The 21,435-nt window shown below is 48.0% G+C and overlaps 1 protein-coding gene across 1 annotated transcript; it reads right to left on the bottom strand.

Moving 5' to 3' along the window:
• Positions 1–5,331: 5,331 nt before the first annotated feature.
• LOC134070475 (coxsackievirus and adenovirus receptor homolog) lies at positions 5,332–6,186 on the bottom strand. The gene has a single exon (XM_062526853.1). The coding sequence runs from the start codon at positions 6,184–6,186 to the stop codon at positions 5,332–5,334; it is 855 nt and encodes a 284-aa protein (XP_062382837.1).
• Between the last annotated feature and the right edge of the window lie 15,249 nt (positions 6,187–21,435).

Raw genomic sequence — 21,435 nt, 5'->3', positions numbered from 1 at the left:
CCCATAGACATACAGTGGAGGGTCCCTGCCTGACTCTAGATGCTCTTTTCCCCATAGACAAACACTGGAGGGTCCCTGCCTGACTCTGGGTGCTCATTTCCCCATAGACAAACACTGGAGGGTCCCTGCCTGACTCTGGGTGCTCATTTCCCCCTAAACATCCACTAGAGGGTCCCTGCCAGACTCTGGGTGCTCTTTTCCCCATAGACAAACACTGGAGGGTCCCTGCCTGACTCTGGGTGCTCATTTCCCCATAGACAAACACTGGAGGGTCCCTGCCTGACTCTGGGTGCTCATTTCCCCCTAGACATCCACTAGAGGGTCCCTGCCAGACTCTGGGTGCTCATTTCCCCCAAGACATCCATTGGAGGGTCCCTGCCTGACTCTGGATGTTCTTTTCTCCATAGACATACAGTGGAGGGTCCCTGCCTAACTCTGGATGCTCTTTTCCCCATAGACAAACACTGGAGGGTCCCTGCCTGACTCTGGGTGCTCATTTCCCCATAGACAAACACTGGAGGGTCCCTGCCTGACTCTGGGTGCTCATTTCCCCCTAGACATCTACTAGAGGGTCCCTGCCAGACTCTGGGTGCTCTTTTCCCCATAGACAAACACTGGAGGGTCCCTGCCTGACTCTGGGTGCTCATTTCCCCATAGACAAACACTGGAGGGTCCCTGCCTGACTCTGGGTGCTCATTTCCCCCTAGACATCCACTAGAGGGTCCCTGCCAGACTCTGGGTGCTCATTTCCCCCAAGACATCCATTGGAGGGTCCCTGCCTGACTCTGGATGTTCTTTTCTCCATAGACATACAGTGGAGGGTCCCTGCCTAACTCTGGATGCTCTTTTCCCCATAGACAAACACTGGAGGGTCCCTGCCTGACTCTGGGTGCTCATTTCCCCATAGACAAACACTGGAGGGTCCCTGCCTGACTCTGGGTGCTCATTTCCCCCTAGACATCTACTAGATGGTCCCTGCCAGACTCTGGGTGCTCTTTTCCCCATAGACAAACACTGGAGGGTCCCTGCCTGACTCTGGGTGCTCATTTCCCCATAGACAAACACTGGAGGGTCCCTGCCTGACTCTGGGTGCTCATTTCCCCCTAGACATCCACTAGAGGGTCCCTGCCAGACTCTGGGTGCTCATTTCCCCCAAGACATCCATTGGAGGGTCCCTGCCTGACTCTGGATGTTTTTTTCTCCATAGACATACAGTGGAGGGTCCCTGCCTGACTCTGGATGCTCTTTTCCCCATAGACAAACACTGGAGGGTCCCTGCCTGACTCTGGGTGCTCATTTCCCCATAGACAAACACTGGAGGGTCCCTGCCTGACTCTGGGTGCTCATTTCCCCCTAAACATCCACTAGAGGGTCCCTGCCAGACTCTGGGTGCTCTTTTCCCCATAGACATACAGTGGAGGGTCCCTGCCTGACTCTAGATGCTCTTTTCCCCATAGACAAACACTGGAGGGTCCCTGCCTGACTCTGGGTGCTCATTTCCCCATAGACAAACACTGGAGGGTCCCTGCCTGACTCTGGGTGCTCATTTCCCCCTAAACATCCACTAGAGGGTCCCTGCCAGACTCTGGGTGCTCTTTTCCCCATAGACAAACACTGGAGGGTCCCTGCCTGACTCTGGGTGCTCATTTCCCCATAGACAAACACTGGAGGGTCCCTGCCTGACTCTGGGTGCTCATTTCCCCCTAGACATCCACTAGAGGGTCCCTGCCAGACTCTGGGTTCTCATTTCCCCCAAGACATCCATTGGAGGGTCCCTGCCTGACTCTGGATGTTCTTTTCCCCATAGACATACAGTGGAGGGTCCCTGCCTGACTCTGGGTGCTCTTTTCCCCATAGACAAACACTGGAGGGTCCCTGCCTGACTCTGGGTGCTCATTTCCCCATAGACAAACACTGGAGGGTCCCTGCCTGACTCTGGGTGCTCATTTCCCCCTAGACATCCACTAGAGGGTCCCTGCCAGACTCTGGGTGCTCTTTTCCCCATAGACAAACACTGGAGGGTCCCTGCCTGACTCTGGGTGCTCATTTCCCCATAGACAAACACTGGAGAGTCCCTGCCTGACTCTGGGTGCTCATTTCCCCCTAGACATCCACTAGAGGGTCCCTGCCAGACTCTGGGTGCTCATTTCCCCCAAGACATCCATTGGAGGGTCCCTGCCTGACTCTGGATGCTCTTTTCCCCATAGACATACAGTGGAGGGTCCCTGCCTGACTCTGGATGCTCTTTTCCCCATAGACAAACACTGGAGGGTCCCTGCCTGACTCTGGGTGCTCATTTCCCCATAGACAAACACTGGAGGGTCCCTGCCTGACTCTGGGTGCTCATTTCCCCATAGACAAACACTGGAGGGTCCCTGCCTGACTCTGGGTGCTCATTTCCCCATAGACAAACACTGGAGGGTCCCTGCCTGACTCTGGGTGCTCATTTCCCCCTAGACATCCACTAGAGGGTCCCTGCCAGACTCTGGGTGCTCATTTCCCCCAAGACATCCTTTGGAGGGTCCCTGCCTGACTCTGGATGTTCTTTTCCCCATAGACATACAGTGGAGGGTCCCTGCCTGACTTTGGGTGCTCATTTCCCCCAAGACATCCACTGTAGGGTCTCTGCCCAACTCTGGGTGCTCATTTTCCCCAAGACATCCACTGGAGGGTTCCTGCCAGACTCTGAGTGATCATTTCCCCCAAGACATCCACTGGAGGGTCCTTGCCTGACTCTGGGTGCTCTTTTCCCCATAGACATACAGTGGAAGGGACCCTCATGTGAATGTCTGCGGGGAATTGGGCATCTAAAGTCGGGTAGGCAACAAGGTGATATTCCGGAAATGCGACTTTAACTTCCAACTCTGTTACTTAGATCCAGGCAGGGACCTTCTATTGAATGACTGCGGGGAATTGGGCACCCAAAGTCGGGTAGGCAATAAGGTGATATTCCGGAAATGCGCCTTTAACTTCCAACTCTGCTACTTAGATCCAGGCAGGGACCCTCTGTTGAATGTCTGCGGGGAATTGGGCACCTAAAGTCGGGTAAGCTGGAGGTTGATATTCCAGAAATGCGACGTTAACTTCCAACTCTGCTACTTAGATCCAGGCAGGGACCCTCTCGTGAATGTCTGCGGGGAATTGGGCACCCAAAGTCGGGTAGGCAATAAGGTGATATTCCGGAAATGCGACTTTAACTTCCAACTCTGTTACTTAGATCCAGGCCTTTTTCATTTGGTTTTTTTATTGTAATTGTTTTGATTTTTCTGACAATACATTTCTTTTAGTTTGAACATATTTTATTGTCATTTTTTTCATTCACGTCATTTTTCAACAATACTTTTTTTTTTCTTTGAACATTTGTTAACTTTATTTGCAAAGCCAAACAACAGAAAAAAATATGAAAAGGTAAACTTAAAAGTGTGGGAGTCAGTCAATGGGCAGGGATTCACCCCAATACTTAGGGGGATCTTTTTTGTCAGTCTTGGATGCTTCATCATCCTGTGGCTGACTCGATGAAATCCTCTTTTCCATATCGCCCTCGGGAGTCGGTGATCTCGGGCGTGGTGTGGGTTTGGCACCTCCCTCACTCTGGGTGTCTCCTGAGACCTTCGGAGGTCCACCTTTGCCGCCTCCCGATCCTGGATGTCCACTCTCTGTTTCTCCTGGCTTTGGGTTCATGTTCGGCATCAGGTCTTTTCCCTCGCCTCCTTCCAGCACCTTTTGCTTCTGTGTTCCGTCTGGCTTTCTCTCTGCCATCTTCTCCAGCACCTTTTGCTCTTGTGTTCCGTCTGGCTTTCTCTTATCCATCTCCTTTTCTCCATGCGGTCTGTAACACTAGGGACCTTGTATTTATACTCTTCTGGGGCTGGGAGGGGCGTGGCTTAAGGGAGGAGGAGAAATCATGGAATTTATGCACATATTCCAGAACTGTTACTTCCACTTCCAACTCTGTTACTTAGATCCAGGCAGGGACCCTCTGTTGAATGTCTGCGGGGAATTGGGCACCCAAAGTCGGGTAGGCAATAAGGTGATATTCCGGAAATGCGCCTTTAACTTCCAACTCTGCTACTTAGATCCAGGCAGGGACCCTCTGTTGAATGTCTGCGGGGAATTGGGCACCCAAAGTCGGGTAGGCAATACGGTGATATTCCGGAAATGCGACATTAACTTCCAACTCTGCTACTTAGATCCAGGCAGGGACCCTCTCGTGAATGTCTGCGGGGAATTGGGCACCCAAAGTCGGGTAAGCAGGAGGGTGATATTCCAGAAATGCAACGTTAACTTCCAACTCTGCTACTAAGATCCAGGCAGGGACCCTCTCGTGAATTTCTGCGGGGAATTGGGCACCCTAAGTCGGGTAAGCAGGAGGTTGATATTCCAGAAATGCGACGTTAACTTCCAACTCTGCTACTTAGATCCAGGCAGGGACCCTGTATTGAATGTCTGCGGGGAATTGGGCACCTAAAGTCGGGTAAGCTGGAGGTTGATATTCCAGAAATGCGACGTTAACTTCCAACTCTGCTACTTAGATCCAGGCAGGGACCCTCTATTGAATGTCTGCGGGGAATTGGGCACCTAAAGTCGGGTAAGCTGGAGGTTGATATTCCAGAAATGCGACGTTAACTTCCAACTCTGCTACTTAGATCCAGGCAGGGACCCTCTATTGAATGTCTGCGGGGAATTGGGCACCTAAAGTCGGGTAAGCTGGAGGTTGATATTCCAGAAATGCGACGTTAACTTCCAACTCTGCTACTTAGATCCAGGCAGGGACCCTCTATTGAATGTCTGCGGGGAATTGGGCACCTAAAGTCGGGTAGGCAATAAGGTGTAATTCCGGAAATGCGACTTAAACTTCCAACTCTGCTACTTAGATCCATGCAGGGACCCTCTGTTGAATGTCTGCGGGGAATTGGGCACCTAAAGTCGGGTAGGCAGGAGGGTGATATTCCAGAAATGCGACGTTAACTTCCAACTCTGCTACTTAGATCCAGGCAGGGACCCTCTATTGAATGTCTGCGGGGAATTGGGCACCTAAAGTCGGGTAGGCAATAAGGTGTAATTCCAGAAATGCGACGTTAACTTCCAACTCTGCTACTTAGATCCAGGCAGGGACCCTCTATTGAATGTCTGCAGGGAATTGGGCACCTAAAGTCGGGTAGGCAATAAGGTGTAATTCCGGAAATGCGACATTAACTTCCAACTCTGCTACTTAGATCCAGGCAGGGACCCTTTTTTTTAAAGACAAATGAAGGCTTTTTCAGGGTTTTTTTTATTTCATTTATTTTCACTTAAAGTTTCTTTATTACATGTTATTTTTTAGTATCATCTTTACACAGTGCTTTCGGTGACTAATTTTCTGTGTTTTGGAGGACTTGCATCCTCTCTGATGTCATTTGCAGTGTCTTCTTCCACCAAATCGTCCTTGCACTTGTAGCGGCGGTAGACAATGAAGGTAATCACAGCCAGGACCACGAGGATGCCTGCTACTGTTCCTGAAATCATGCCAACCATGGAAGGATGAACAATCTTCAGATCCAAAATACAGTTCTCCATTCCAACCCGGTTCCTGGCAGTGCACTGATAGGTCCCTGAGTCAGTCTCTTTTGCCCCGAGAATGTGGAACGTGCCAGCAGTAACATCTAAACGGGCAGGCGATGGTTGCGCATAGGGTTCGGTGGTTCTCTGCCAGTTGTAGTCGATGGGGATAGCACCTTCCACGGCATTGCAGTGCAGCACCACATTACCGCCCACCTCTGCAGTGCCCTTTAAGTGACAACTTGGCTTGGAGGGAGCCTGCATCACCCGGAGGATGGTCGTAATTCTCTGGATACCAGGGACCTTCTTCACTTGGCACCTGTAAGTCCCAGAATCTGAGGGTGTCAGCAGTAGCAGGTTAATGGAGCCATCTCCGCTCCTTGGATCCATGGAAGTGAAGTGGACCCTGTCTTTGAGAGGCTCGTAGTAGTGATCGTAGATCTGCCCGGCGGAATACACAATGATTTCAGAGTCCGGTGTTAGGCCAGGTTTAGAGAGCCGAGTCCACTCGATTTCCAGATTTCCAAAGTCATCCGGGGCCAGGGTGAATTGGCAGTCCAGTGTCGCGCTTCCTCCAACCGCCTTCTCCAGGAGTTTCTTGTCCGTCGAGTTGATCCAGACGGCGCTGCTAAATTCGCCGGTCAGCATTATTAAAATCGTAAATATTCGCCAGTCCATTGTTGGGTGCTTTAGGATTCATCCCGATTTTAAAGGTTTCACAGGCCTGCATGACTTAGTGTTTTCAGTTCTCATTTGAATAACCAATAGATTTGCAAGATTTCACTACACGTCACCAAGGGTATAAATAGCCAAACCCACGTGTGAGCAGAATCAAACCGAATGAGACGATGCATGCTGGAGGCTACCGAGACAATGAGCTACTGGAGAGAGTCCGCAGCGAAAACATGTCAGGTGTGTGGAACTTTTCACTCTGTTTTATTTTCATTATGTCCAACAGCCTTACTGTCAAAAAGTTGAAATTCTATGTTACTGTCTGGCTTGACCACATGTAGTTGCTGTTTCGGTGCGACCGCTTCGCCAGAACGATCTGGGCAGCCAACGGGAACAAGACGCTGAAAGGGGAGGATGCTGCAGGCAAGTGTGGTTCCTCTTTAGATACACTGATATTGCATATTGTGTGCACTCATCAAGTGAATTTCCCACTATTTTCACAAAAAATACTCTTTTTCTCTCACAGATGCCACTGTGAAGATGGTGCATGTGTGTGTGCGCCTTGCAATGTGTACACTTTCTCTGTCAGTGTGGTCATGTTCGCCATGCTGCTCATGATTTATTACATAGTGGTTCTCATACTATACTATAAAGGATGTTTGAACAAATAACATTAAAATGTTTGAGTGATAAGTGAAGTTGTCATGTCTTTAATTCACCTTTGCCGCCATAAAGCTATCCAAGGCTCGTAGCTTTCCTGGCAGTTTATGTAGTTGTTGTGGAATATTGCGTAGCTTTTCTGGAAGTCCATGTAGCTGTTTTGGAACACTGCGTAGCTTTTCTGGATGTTCATGTAGTTGATTTGGAACATTGTGTAGCCTTTCTGGAAGTTCATGTAGCTGTTGTGGAACATTGTGTAGCTTTCCTGGCAGTTTATGTAGCTGTTGTGGAACATTGTGTAGCTTTCCTGGCAGTTTATGTAGCTGTTGTGGAACATTGTGTAGCTTTCCTGGCAGTTTAAGTAGTTGCCGTGGAATATTGCGTAGCTTTTCTGGAAGTTCATGTAGCTGTTTTGGAACACTGCATAGCTTTTCTGGATGTTCATGTAGTTGATTTGGAACATTGTGTAGCCTTTCTGGAAGTTCATGTAGCTGTTATGGAACATTGTGTAGCTTTCCTGGCAGTTTATGTAGCTGTTGTGGAACATTGTGTAGCTTTCCTGGCAGTTTAAGTAGTTGCCGTGGAATATTGCGTAGCTTTTCTGGAAGTTCATGTAGCTGTTTTGGAACACTGCGTAGCTTTTCTGGATGTGGTAGTAAATTAGGAGGCGTGTTCATAGATGACGTAGGTGAGCTAATGCTTTAAATACTGCCGTCTCTCCTTTCACATCCATACAGTGCTAGATGACACACACTCGGACAGATTCAAATCCCGCCAAAAGAACCAGAACGCGCAGAACATGGAAGAGGTAAGTAGCATTCTTGGAATTTGATTGTTTCACATTAGCTGTACATCGCAACGTGTTCCAGTTCCTTATCACGCGCATGTCTGGGCAGGTACCCAGAACACCTGAGGAATCGGAGGAGCAAAAGATGTATGCTGAACTCAAAAACATTCGTTTGGAGGATAAACTGGATCAGGAGGTAGCAGATGAGGGTGACCGGTTCTCTCAAGTCATTCCACCTTACCAGCAGCCCGAGTCCTCTGCATTCTATAGGGTAAGTGGAATTCCTGGATGTTGCTCTTCCGGAATCGACTCTCTTATTACAGTGTGCTTTACTTCCTTTTATATTGTGCACAGGTTGAGAGTGCAGTTACTGAGAGCGACCAAGAGGATGAACTTGATCGCATTCTGAGAAATGCAGATTTCTCCCAGCTGCTGCGAAGTCCTCTTCAGCCCCTTCCAAGACAGCAAATGATCCCTGAGAAGGCTCGCAAGAGTCGGAAAAAGAGAGGAAGGAAAAGAAAGAGCAAGAAGGGAAAGAAAGGGAAGAAAGTTCCGGTGACAACAAAGCTCCACTCTGGCAAACTGCAAAAGAGCAGTCCTTCTCAACCCCTTCCAAGAGAGCAAATGATCCCTGAGAAGGCTCACAAGATTCAGAAAACAAGAGGGAAGAATGGAAAGAGCAAGAGCAAGAAGGGAGAGAATGGGAAGGAAGATCCAGTGACAACAAAGCTCCAATCTGGCAAACTGCCTCTTGCCAACACTTCTAGAAAGGTAAGGTTCGACCTGTGGGTAAAAAATATAATGAATTGATTGAATTCACGTAGTTTGTTGCTTAATAGTTGATCTGTTAATCTTTACAGCAACTTAGGAGAAGGCTGTGGTTTTCACCAGAATTCCTAGCCATGCTCAGACTGGCCTTCCAATTTGACATCCAGAAGAAGATCATCAGGAAACGGAATATTGAAATTGCCCTTCAAAAAAACCCAGCACTTCGTGAAATGTGCAGAAAGATGAATGCATCTGTTGAAAATATCCGTAACAGACTTCGAATGATGGTCAAACAGCAAGATTGATGTCAACTCTACACATATTTCATTAAAATGTTTGAAATATTGCTGAAGTAGTCATGTTTTTTATTCACCTTTGCATCCATAAAGCTGTCCAAGGCTATTAGCTGTATTAAATGAACATAGCGTAGCTTTTCTGGAAGTTCATGTAGCTGTTGTGGAACATTGTGTAGCTCTCCTGGAAGTTCATGTAGCTTTTTTGGAAGTGGACGTAATTGGTCCATTCCAATGAGGAGGTGTGTTAAATCCGTCATCAGTATAAATAGCAAGGCTTGGCACTTCATCATCCTTTTCGACAATTGCGACCATGAGGGTAAGGACATATCTCATTATATCTGCTTTTCTGGAAGTTCATGCAGTTGATATTGGGTAGCTATTCTGGAAGTTCATGTAGCTGTTGTGGAACATTGTGCAGCTTTCCTGGCAGTTTATGTAGCTGTTGTGGAATATTGTGTAGCTTTCCTGGCAGTTTATGTAGTTGCCGTGGAATATTGCGTAGCTTTACTGGAAGTTCATGTAGCTCTCTTGGAACACAGTGCAGCTTTCCTGGAAGTTTATGCAGTTGATTTGGAATATTGTGTAGTTTTTCTGGAAGTTCATGTAGTTCTCTTGGAACATTTTGTAGCTTCTCTGGAAGTTCATGTAGCTCTCTTGGAACACAGTGTAGCTTTCCTGGAAGTTCATGCAGCTGATTTGGAATATTGTGTAGTTTTTCTGGAAGTTCATGTAGTTCTCGTGGAACATTTTGTAGCTTTTCTGGATGTCCACGTAGCTGTTGTGGAATATTGTGTAACTTTTCTGGAAGTTCATGTAGTTGTTTTCGAACACTCCGTAGCTATTGTCACATATATTTCTCTCTCTATTATACCTGATCAATAACAGTTAAAGAAGAAGTGTCCACAGTGCTCCGATGCGGTTACGAACCTCTCACGTCACCTGCGTGATGTTCACAACATTGCTGATGCAAATGAAAGAAGACTTCAAGTTGGTGTGAGGTACAGTGGGAAGCTGCGCTGCCCGATGCCCAACTGCAAAAACAAGCTTTATTCACGGCTGGACAAACATCTCATCCAAAAACACAATCAGAAGGTATAACTTTTTCAATTGATCATATGTTATTGGATAATGTGTTTTGCTACATTAAAAACGATTTGAAACACAATCTTTTTATAGGGCTCATGCCTGAGAAAGGCCCTTTCAAAGGCCAAAAGAATAGCTATTTCCCAGGAGCTCGCAGCTTTGAAAGGGGGTTTCCAGGCATCTACTTCCACCTCAGGCCCAAGTGCACCACCACCAATACCACCGTCAGACCTAACAATTGAACATCTGGCAAGTGAACTCTCTAGCGTCAAGCAAGATGTGTCAATGCTTAGGATGGAGGTCGACTCCCTCAAGGCCCTCTGCAAGGAGCGAGGTTCCACAGCTTCACAGTCTTCTTCGTCCTTGCCTCTGCCTCAGCCCTCCCCGCTGGCCTCTCCCAGCATGCTGGAGCCTTCCTCACTTGTGCCTTCCTCATCTGTGCCTTCCTCACCGCTGCTTGCTCTGAGTCCACTGCCAGATTCTCTGAGTCCACTGCCAGATTCACCTACATACGAGACCTCCCGCCCTTCAGAAATTCCAAAAGAGACACCTCGGCCTAATCTGGGTAAGTTATTTTGTGTTTGTGTTTGTTGGGAAGTTTAGGGGTACCCACATTGAGCACACTGTTGGGCCTAGGGATAGCCCCATATTGCTGCTTCTCAACAGAACTGTGGCCAGGAGGCCCCCTATTAGGCCTTGAGTCGTGGATCTGTCTGAGCTTTCTTCCTATATGTATCTCCAATTCTAGGGAGTTTGATAGATAGATAGATAGATAAATACTTTATTGATCCCCAAGGGGAAATTCAAGGAATAAAGGTTTGTAACGTTTTGGTGAACAACTATCTTTCAGATAAAGTGCTGGACAGATTTGAAGCCACCCTCATTGGGCCAAATCAGTCCCAGCAGGCAATTAGAAACATAAAGCAAAGGAAGAGCTATGTCAAAGACTTCCTTCTCTATATGTCAGGAAACAAGGGGGACATCAACAAGAACTTCAATTTCCTGAATGATATGCACAACCTGAATAGGTGGGTTGTTTTCACTATTTTGTCCTGTATGAAAAGTCTTGAAAATTCAGTCCTTATTAGAAGTGCTCATATATTCCTATCCATTTATTTTTCTCAAGATTCCTCACAAGTATGGATGGCAGACTGAAGCCAACAAGTCAGGTGCATATCATTGTGGATATTGAGTCCTTCTTGAGATTTATGAAATTGCATAGTAATAGGCTCAGTTCCAAAAAAATTAACTGCCTATTAGAAAAGCTGTCCCTCTGGAAAAAATGCCTTGGTCCCCGAGTTGTTGTTCAAAGACAGGAGTTCCGAAAACTTAAATGTGGTAAGTTTGAATGAAAAGAGGTGTTGATAACAGAAGAATGCTGATAAAACTATCTGGTCTCAACATGGTGTTCTGTTTTGTCACACAGGGAAACTCATTTCGGCTGAACACCTCTTGGCCTTCATCCAGCAAAGCAACGTGTTGTTGCCTAAAGCGCTACAGGACCTCAGGGAAGATCCATGCAATCATGCTCTGCTGGCCCCAGTGGTAGGGCTGTTGGTGGGGGGCATGGCAGCAACTACAGGGCACAGGAAATGCGTATTCCTGGGGATGACAGTGGAGGATGCTCAAAAAGCAGAGCCATACAAAAGTTCTTTTACCATTACAGTGAGTATACTAATCTTGCATAGTTCCTGCAAACTGTCTGGTAAAGTTTGTCTTTTCTAAGGCCTGTCCATTTCCTTAGGTACCCTTGCATAAAACCGCGAAGAGCTTTGGAGCTGCCAAGGTCTGCATTGCAAAAGAACTTTACAGAAATCTACGGGAGTTTTGCGATGTCAGACCAAGCCTCCCTGGCTATCACAATGCACTGCAGACACTTTTCTTCAATACATCAGGGGGTGAGATGACACGAATGGGAGTGTTCATGCGTCGAGTGTGGCAGGACTGTGGTCTCCCAGGTTCCCCAACTTTGGGTGACATCCGGACATCCATATCAACCCATGTATGTAGTTTCTTCATACATCTATCAAGTTTACCAAAAGGCTGTTGTAAACATTTTCTATATACATATTCTTCAATCTTTCTCTCCCACAGACAGATGTGGTGCTCCCGTTTGAGAATAGGCAGAAGGTGTCTACGGCAATGGGCCACGACCTCAAAACTGCCAGGCTCTACTATGTGCCTGAGACTTCATCAAAGCAGACCAGACAAACCAGGCTGGATATCTTGAAGTCTCTCATGAAATCTGCCAAACCACCTGCAAGTAGGTCTCATTTGTGGTGTTTTCTTGATTTTGTAACCATTGTCATGATATGTCTTTGAAGTCCCAGTTCCGGAATATCACCTGGCTGCCTAACCGATTTAGGGTGCCTTCTAAATGTCTGATGAATTGTACAGATCATATGCCAAGGATCGAAGAGGAGCCTGTGCAGACTGAGGTAGTGCAGACTGAGCCTGTGCAGACTGAGGCAGTGCAGACTGAGGCAGGGATAACTGAGGCAGAGCAGTGTGAAGACACTGAGGGTCAGGTGAAGGAGGTAATGGTGCAGGGCCAGAAGGAAGCACAGCCTAGTAGCTCTGAGCTTGATTCCAGTGAGTAAAGATTTTCTCTGTTTCTCTCCTGCAGACAGATGTGCCAGAAGCCAGAAGGCACCTAAATATGAGGCTTGATGTACTGCTGTCATACGTGAGAGCAGTCACCGCAAGTAGGTCTCATTTTTGGCATTTTCTTGATTTTGTAACCATTGTCATGATATATCCTTTACATGTCTGATGATTTGTACAGATATGGCAATGCAGACTGAGGAAAAGGAGGCAGGTGAGCAAGCGCAAGGTCAGGGTCAGGAAAATGAGGATCAGGCAACATCTGAGGTCCCAGAGGAAAAGGAGCAGGGGAATGAGCAGGAGGCAGGAGCAGAGTCCTCTAGCTCTGTATCTGACAAAAGTGGGTCAGGGGACTCTACATCCTCAGGGGGTGACACGAGTGGGTCAGGAGACTCTGCATCCTCAGGGGGAGAAAGTGATGGGGATGAAATGCAGTGAAGTCCATGAAGAGTGCTAGCAGACAGGCTAAAAATTATTTATTTATTTTTCTTCTTCACATGGTTGAAGCAAAGTTGTCCAACTGTCTCAATAAAAAAAGTGAAAAAGAGTGAATCAATGTTCTTCTTTTATCTCAACAAAAATGTAAGAAGTTGTAAAAGTAAAAAATGTGGAATCTGAAGTCCAAGTTACGGAATATCTACTGCCTGCCTACCCAAAATTGGGTGCTGCTTAGCCTGCAGATATTCTGTAGGGGGGTCCCTGCCTGGATGTCAAAAAGTTGTAAGGTAAGGTCCAAATTCCTGAATATCACCTTAATGCCTACCCAGCTTTGGGTGCCTATTTCCCCACAGACTTGAAGTAGAGGGTCCTTGACTGCATCCGTGTGATATAGTTGGAAGTTGAAGTAGCAATTCCGGAATAACACCTTAATGCTTACCCAGCTTTGGGTGCTTATTTCCCCGCAGACTTGAAGTAGAGGGTCCTTGCCTGCATCGGTGTGATATAGTTGGAATTTGAAGTAGCAATTCCGGAATAAAACCTTCATGCCTACCCAGCTTTGGGTGTCTATTTCCCCGCAGACTTGAAGTAGAGGGTCCTTGCCTGCATCGGTGTGATATAGTTGGAAGTTGAAGTAGCAATTCCGGAATAACACCTTAATGCCTACCCAACTTTGGGTGCCTATTTCCCCGCAGACTTGAAGTAAAGGGTCCTTGCCTGCATCGGTGTGATATAGTTGGAATTTGAAGTAGCAATTCCGGAATAAAACCTTAATGCCTACCCAGCTTTGGGTGTCTATTTCCCCGCAGACTTGAAGTAGAGGGTCCTTGCCTACATCGGTGTGATATAGTTGGAAGTTGAAGTAGCAATTCTGGAATAACACCTTAATGCCTACCCAGCTCTGGGTGTCTATTTCCCCGCAGACTTGAAGTAGAGGGTCCTTGCCTGCATCGGTGTGATATAGTTGGAATTTGAAGTAGCAATTCCGGAATAAAACCTTAATGCCTACCCAGCTTTGGGTGTCTATTTCCCCGCAGACTTGAAGTAGAGGGTCCTTGCCTACATCGGTGTGATATAGTTGGAAGTTGAAGTAGCATTTCTGGAATAACACCTTAATGCCTACCCAGCTTTGGGTGCCTATTTCCCCGCAGACTTGAAGTAGAGGGTCCTTGCCTGCATCGGTGTGATATAGTTGGAAGTTGAAGTAGCAATTCCGGAATAACACCTACCCAGCTTTGGGTGCCTGTTTCCCCGCAGACTGTCCTTGCCTGCATCGGTGTGATGTAGTTGGAAGTTGAAGTAGCAATTCCGGAATAACACCTACCCAGCTTTGGGTGCCTGTTTCCCCGCAGACTGTCCTTGCCTGCATCGGTGTGAAATAGTTGGAAGTTGAAGTAGCATTTCCAGAATAACACCTTAATGCCTACCCAGCTTTGGGTGCCTATTTCCCCGCAGACTTGAAGTAGAGGGTCCTTGCCTGCATCGGTGTGATATAGTTGGAAGTTGAAGTAGCAATTCCGGAATAACACCTACCCAGCTTTGGGTGCCTGTTTCCCCGCAGACTGTCCTTGCCTGCATCGGTGTGATGTAGTTGGAAGTTGAAGTAGCAAATCCGGAATAAAATCTACCCAGCTTTGGGTGCCTGTTTCCCCGCAGACTGTCCTTGCCTGCATCGGTGTGATGTAGTTGGAAGTTGAAGTAGCAATTCCAGAATAACACCTACCCAGCTTTGGGTGCCTGTTTCCCCGCAGACTGTCCTTGCCTGCATCGGTGTGATGTAGTTGGAAGTTGAAGTAGCAAATCCGGAATAAAATCTACCCAGCTTTGGGTGCCTGTTTCCCCGCAGACTGTCCTTGCCTGCATCGGTGTGATGTAGTTGGAAGTTGAAGTAGCAATTCCGGAATAACACCCTAATGCCTACCCAGCTTTGGGTGCCTGTTTCCCCGCAGACTGTCCTTGCCTGCATCGGTGTGATGTAGTTGGAAGTTGAAGTAGCAATTCCGGAATAACACCTACCCAGCTTTGGGTGCCTGTTTCCCCGCAGACTGTCCTTGCCTGCATAGGTGTGAAATAGTTGGAAGTTGAAGTAGCATTTTTCGGAATAACACCTTAATGCCTACCCAGCTTTGGGTGCCTATTTCCCCGCAGACTTGAAGTAGAGGGTCCTTGCCTGCATCGGTGTGATATAGTTGGAAGTTGAAGTAGCAATTCCGGAATAACACCTACCCAGCTTTGGGTGCCTGTTTCCCCGCAGACTGTCCTTGCCTGCATCGGTGTGATATAGTTGGAAGTTGAAGTAGCAATTCCGGAATAACACCTACCCAGCTTTGGGTGCCTGTTTCCCCGCAGACTGTCCTTGCCTGCATCGGTGTGATGTAGTTGGAAGTTGAAGTAGCAATTCCGGAATAACACCTACCCAGCTTTGGGTGCCTGTTTCCCCGCAGACTGTCCTTGCCTGCATCGGTGTGAAATAGTTGGAAGTTGAAGTAGCATTTTTTGGAATAACACCTTAATGCCTACCCAGCTTTGGGTGCCTATTTCCCCGCAGACTTGAAGTAGAGGGTCCTTGCCTGCATCGGTGTGATATAGTTGGAAGTTGAAGTAGCAATTCCGGAATAACACCTACCCAGCTTTGGGTGCCTGTTTCCCCGCAGACTGTCCTTGCCTTCATCGGTGTGATGTAGTTGGAAGTTGAAGTAGCAATTCCGGTATAAAATCTACCCAGCTTTGGGTGCCTATTTCCCCGCAGACTGTCCTTGCCTGCATCGGTGTGATGTAGTTGGAAGTTGAAGTAGCAAATCCGGAATAACACCTACCCAGCTTTGGGTGCCTATTTCCCCGCAGACTTGAAGTAGAGGGTCCTTGCCTGCATCGGTGTGATGTAGTTGGAAGTTGAAGTAGCAAATCCGGAATAAAATCTACCCAGCTTTGGGTGCCTGTTTCCCCGCAGACTGTCCTTGCCTTCATCGGTGTGATGTAGTTGGAAGTTGAAGTAGCAATTCCGGAATAAAATCTACCCAGCTTTGGGTGCCTGTTTCCCCGCAGACTGTCCTTGCCTGCATCGGTGTGATGTAGTTGGAAGTTGAAGTAGCAAATCCGGAATAACACCTACCCAGCTTTGGGTGCCTGTTTCCCCGCAGACTGTCCTTGCCTTCATCGGTGTGATGTAGTTGGAAGTTGAAGTAGCAAATCCGGAATAAAATCTACCCAGCTTTGGGTGCATGTTTCCCCGCAGACTGTCCTTGCCTGCATCGGTGTGATGTAGTTGGAAGTTGAAGTAGCAATTCCAGAATAACACCCTAATGCCTACCCAGCTTTGGGTGCCTGTTTCCCCGCAGACTGTCCTTGCCTGCATCGGTGTGAAATAGTTGGAAGTTGAAGTAGCATTTTTTGGAATAACACCTTAATGCCTACCCAGCTTTGGGTGCCTATTTCCCCGCAGACTTGAAGTAGAGGGTCCTTGCCTGCATCGGTGTGATATAGTTGGAAGTTGAAGTAGCAATTCCGGAATAACACCTACCCAGCTTTGGGTGCCTGTTTCCCCGCAGACTATCCTTGCCTTCATCGGTGTGATGTAGTTGGAAGTTGAAGTAGCAATTCCGGTATAAAATCTACCCAGCTTTGGGTGCCTATTTCCCCGCAGACTGTCCTTGCCTGCATCGGTGTGATGTAGTTGGAAGTTGAAGTAGCAAATCCGGAATAACACCTACCCAGCTTTGGGTGCCTGTTTCCCCGCAGACTGTCCTTGCCTGCATCGGTGTGATGTAGTTGGAAGTTGAAGTAGCAAATCCGGAATAAAATCTACCCAGCTTTGGGTGCCTGTTTCCCCGCAGACTGTCCTTGCCTGCATCGGTGTGATGTAGTTGAAAGTTGAAGTAGCAAATCCGGAATAAAATCTACCCAGCTTTGGGTGCCTGTTTCCCCGCAGACTGTCCTTGCCTGCATCGGTGTGAAATAGTTGGAAGTTGAAGTAGCATTTCCAGAATAACACCTTAATGCCTACCCAGCTTTGGGTGCCTATTTCCCCGCAGACTTGAAGTAGAGGGTCCTTGCCTGCATCGGTGTGATATAGTTGGAAGTTGAAGTAGCAATTCCGGAATAACACCTACCCAGCTTTGGGTGCCTGTTTCCCCGCAGACTGTCCTTGCCTGCATCGGTGTGATGTAGTTGGAAGTTGAAGTAGCAAATCCGGAATAAAATCTACCCAGCTTTGGGTGCCTGTTTCCCCGCAGACTGTCCTTGCCTGCATCGGTGTGATGTAGTTGGAAGTTGAAGTAGCAATTCCAGAATAACACCTACCCAGCTTTGGGTGCCTGTTTCCCCGCAGACTGTCCTTGCCTGCATCGGTGTGATGTAGTTGGAAGTTGAAGTAGCAAATCCGGAATAAAATCTACCCAGCTTTGGGTGCCTGTTTCCCCGCAGACTGTCCTTGCCTGCATCGGTGTGATGTAGTTGGAAGTTGAAGTAGCAATTCCGGAATAACACCCTAATGCCTACCCAGCTTTGGGTGCCTGTTTCCCCGCAGACTGTCCTTGCCTGCATCGGTGTGATGTAGTTGGAAGTTGAAGTAGCAATTCCGGAATAACACCTACCCAGCTTTGGGTGCCTGTTTCCCCGCAGACTGTCCTTGCCTGCATAGGTGTGAAATAGTTGGAAGTTGAAGTAGCATTTTTCGGAATAACACCTTAATGCCTACCCAGCTTTGGGTGCCTATTTCCCCGCAGACTTGAAGTAGAGGGTCCTTGCCTGCATCGGTGTGATATAGTTGGAAGTTGAAGTAGCAATTCCGGAATAACACCTACCCAGCTTTGGGTGCCTGTTTCCCCGCAGACTGTCCTTGCCTGCATCGGTGTGATATAGTTGGAAGTTGAAGTAGCAATTCCGGAATAACACCTACCCAGCTTTGGGTGCCTGTTTCCCCGCAGACTGTCCTTGCCTGCATCGGTGTGATGTAGTTGGAAGTTGAAGTAGCAATTCCGGAATAACACCTACCCAGCTTTGGGTGCCTGTTTCCCCGCAGACTGTCCTTGCCTGCATCGGTGTGAAATAGTTGGAAGTTGAAGTAGCATTTTTTGGAATAACACCTTAATGCCTACCCAGCTTTGGGTGCCTATTTCCCCGCAGACTTGAAGTAGAGGGTCCTTGCCTGCATCGGTGTGATATAGTTGGAAGTTGAAGTAGCAATTCCGGAATAACACCTACCTAGCTTTGGGTGCCTGTTTCCCCGCAGACTGTCCTTGCCTTCATCGGTGTGATGTAGTTGGAAGTTGAAGTAGCAATTCCGGTATAAAATCTACCCAGCTTTGGGTGCCTATTTCCCCGCAGACTGTCCTTGCCTGCATCGGTGTGATGTAGTTGGAAGTTGAAGTAGCAAATCCGGAATAACACCTACCCAGCTTTGGGTGCCTATTTCCCCGCAGACTTGAAGTAGAGGGTCCTTGCCTGCATCGGTGTGATGTAGTTGGAAGTTGAAGTAGCAAATCCGGAATAAAATCTACCCAGCTTTGGGTGCCTGTTTCCCCGCAGACTGTCCTTGCCTTCATCGGTGTGATGTAGTTGGAAGTTGAAGTAGCAATTCCGGAATAAAATCTACCCAGCTTTGGGTGCCTGTTTCCCCGCAGACTGTCCTTGCCTGCATCGGTGTGATGTAGTTGGAAGTTGAAGTAGCAAATCCGGAATAACACCTACCCAGCTTTGGGTGCCTGTTTCCCCGCAGACTGTCCTTGCCTTCATCGGTGTGATGTAGTTGGAAGTTGAAGTAGCAAATCCGGAATAAAATCTACCCAGCTTTGGGTGCATGTTTCCCCGCAGACTGTCCTTGCCTGCATCGGTGTGATGTAGTTGGAAGTTGAAGTAGCAATTCCAGAATAACACCCTAATGCCTACCCAGCTTTGGGTGCCTGTTTCCCCGCAGACTGTCCTTGCCTGCATCGGTGTGAAATAGTTGGAAGTTGAAGTAGCATTTTTTGGAATAACACCTTAATGCCTACCCAGCTTTGGGTGCCTATTTCCCCGCAGACTTGAAGTAGAGGGTCCTTGCCTGCATCGGTGTGATATAGTTGGAAGTTGAAGTAGCAATTCCGGAATAACACCTACCCAGCTTTGGGTGCCTGTTTCCCCGCAGACTATCCTTGCCTTCATCGGTGTGATGTAGTTGGAAGTTGAAGTAGCAATTCCGGTATAAAATCTACCCAGCTTTGGGTGCCTATTTCCCCGCAGACTGTCCTTGCCTGCATCGGTGTGATGTAGTTGGAAGTTGAAGTAGCAAATCCGGAATAACACCTACCCAGCTTTGGGTGCCTGTTTCCCCGCAGACTGTCCTTGCCTGCATCGGTGTGATGTAGTTGGAAGTTGAAGTAGCAAATCCGGAATAAAATCTACCCAGCTTTGGGTGCCTGTTTCCCCGCAGACTGTCCTTGCCTGCATCGGTGTGATGTAGTTGAAAGTTGAAGTAGCAAATCCGGAATAAAATCTACCCAGCTTTGGGTGCCTGTTTCCCCGCAGACTGTCCTTGCCTGCATCGGTGTGAAATAGTTGGAAGTTGAAGTAGCATTTCCAGAATAACACCTTAATGCCTACCCAGCTTTGGGTGCCTATTTCCCCGCAGACTTGAAGTAGAGGGTCCTTGCCTGCATCGGTGTGATATAGTTGGAAGTTGAAGTAGCAATTCCGGAATAACACCTACCCAGCTTTGGGTGCCTGTTTCCCCGCAGACTGTCCTTGCCTGCATCGGTGTGATGTAGTTGGAAGTTGAAGTAGCAAATCCGGAATAAAATCTACCCAGCTTTGGGTGCCTGTTTCCCCGCAGACTGTCCTTGCCTGCATCGGTGTGATGTAGTTGGAAGTTGAAGTAGCAATTCCAGAATAACACCTACCCAGCTTTGGGTGCCTGTTTCCCCGCAGACTGTCCTTGCCTGCATCGGTGTGATGTAGTTGGAAGTTGAAGTAGCAAATCCGGAATAAAATCTACCCAGCTTTGGGTGCCTGTTTCCCCGCAGACTGTCCTTGCCTGCATCGGTGTGATGTAGTTGGAAGTTGAAGTAGCAATTCCGGAATAACACCCTAATGCCTACCCAGCTTTGGGTGCCTGTTTCCCCGCAGACTGTCCTTGCCTGCATCGGTGTGATGTAGTTGGAAGTTGAAGTAGCAATTCCGGAATAACACCTACCCAGCTTTGGGTGCCTGTTTCCCCGCAGACTGTCCTTGCCTGCATAGGTGTGAAATAGTTGGAAGTTGAAGTAGCATTTTTCGGAATAACACCTTAATGCCTACCCAGCTTTGGGTGCCTATTTCCCCGCAGACTTGAAGTAGAGGGTCCTTGCCTGCATCGGTGTGATATAGTTGGAAGTTGAAGTAGCAATTCCGGAATAACACCTACCCAGCTTTGGGTGCCTGTTTCCCCGCAGACTGTCCTTGCCTGCATCGGTGTGATATAGTTGGAAGTTGAAGTAGCAATTCCGGAATAACACCTACCCAGCTTTGGGTGCCTGTTTCCCCGCAGACTGTCCTTGCCTGCATCGGTGTGATGTAGTTGGAAGTTGAAGTAGCAATTCCGGAATAACACCTACCCAGCTTTGGGTGCCTGTTTACCCGCAGACTGTCCTTGCCTGCATCGGTGTGAAATAGTTGGAAGTTGAAGTAGCATTTTTTGGAATAACAACTTAATGCCTACCCAGCTTTGGGTGCCTATTTCCCCGCAGACTTGAAGTAGAGGGTCCTTGCCTGCATCGGTGTGATATAGTTGGAAGTTGAAGTAGCAATTCCGGAATAACACCTACCCAGCTTTGGGTGCCTGTTTCCCCGCAGACTGTCCTTGCCTTCATCGGTGTGATGTAGTTGGAAGTTGAAGTAGCAATTCCGGTATAAAATCTACCCAGCTTTGGGTGCCTATTTCCCCGCAGACTGTCCTTGCCTGCATCGGTGTGATGTAGTTGGAAGTTGAAGTAGCAAATCCGGAATAACACCTACCCAGCTTTGGGTGCCTATTTCCCCGCAGACTTGAAGTAGAGGGTCCTTGCCTGCATCGGTGTGATGTAGTTGGAAGTTGAAGTAGCAAATCCGGAATAAAATCTACCCAGCTTTGGGTGCCTGTTTCCCCGCAGACTGTCCTTGCCTTCATCGGTGTGATGTAGTTGGAAGTTGAAGTAGCAATTCCGGAATAAAATCTACCCAGCTTTGGGTGCCTGTTTCCCCGCAGACTGTCCTTGCCTGCATCGGTGTGATGTAGTTGGAAGTTGAAGTAGCAAATCCGGAATAACACCTACCCAGCTTTGGGTGCCTATTTCCCCGCAGACTTGAAGTAGAGGGTCCTTGCCTGCATCGGTGTGATGTAGTTGGAAGTTGAAGTAGCAAATCCGGAATAAAATCTACCCAGCTTTGGGTGCCTGTTTCCCCGCAGACTGTCCTTGCCTTCATCGGTGTGATGTAGTTGGAAGTTGAAGTAGCAATTCCGGAATAAAATCTACCCAGCTTTGGGTGCCTGTTTCCCCGCAGACTGTCCTTGCCTGCATCGGTGTGATGTAGTTGGAAGTTGAAGTAGCAAATCCGGAATAACACCTACCCAGCTTTGGGTGCCTGTTTCCCCGCAGA

Source organism: Sardina pilchardus, chromosome 22, assembly GCF_963854185.1.
Source record: "Sardina pilchardus chromosome 22, fSarPil1.1, whole genome shotgun sequence".
In the NCBI taxonomy this organism is placed as follows: Eukaryota; Metazoa; Chordata; class Actinopteri; order Clupeiformes; family Clupeidae; genus Sardina; species Sardina pilchardus.
The sequence above is the reverse complement of the archived record's forward strand: the minus strand, read 5'-3'. Positions and strand labels throughout refer to the sequence as shown.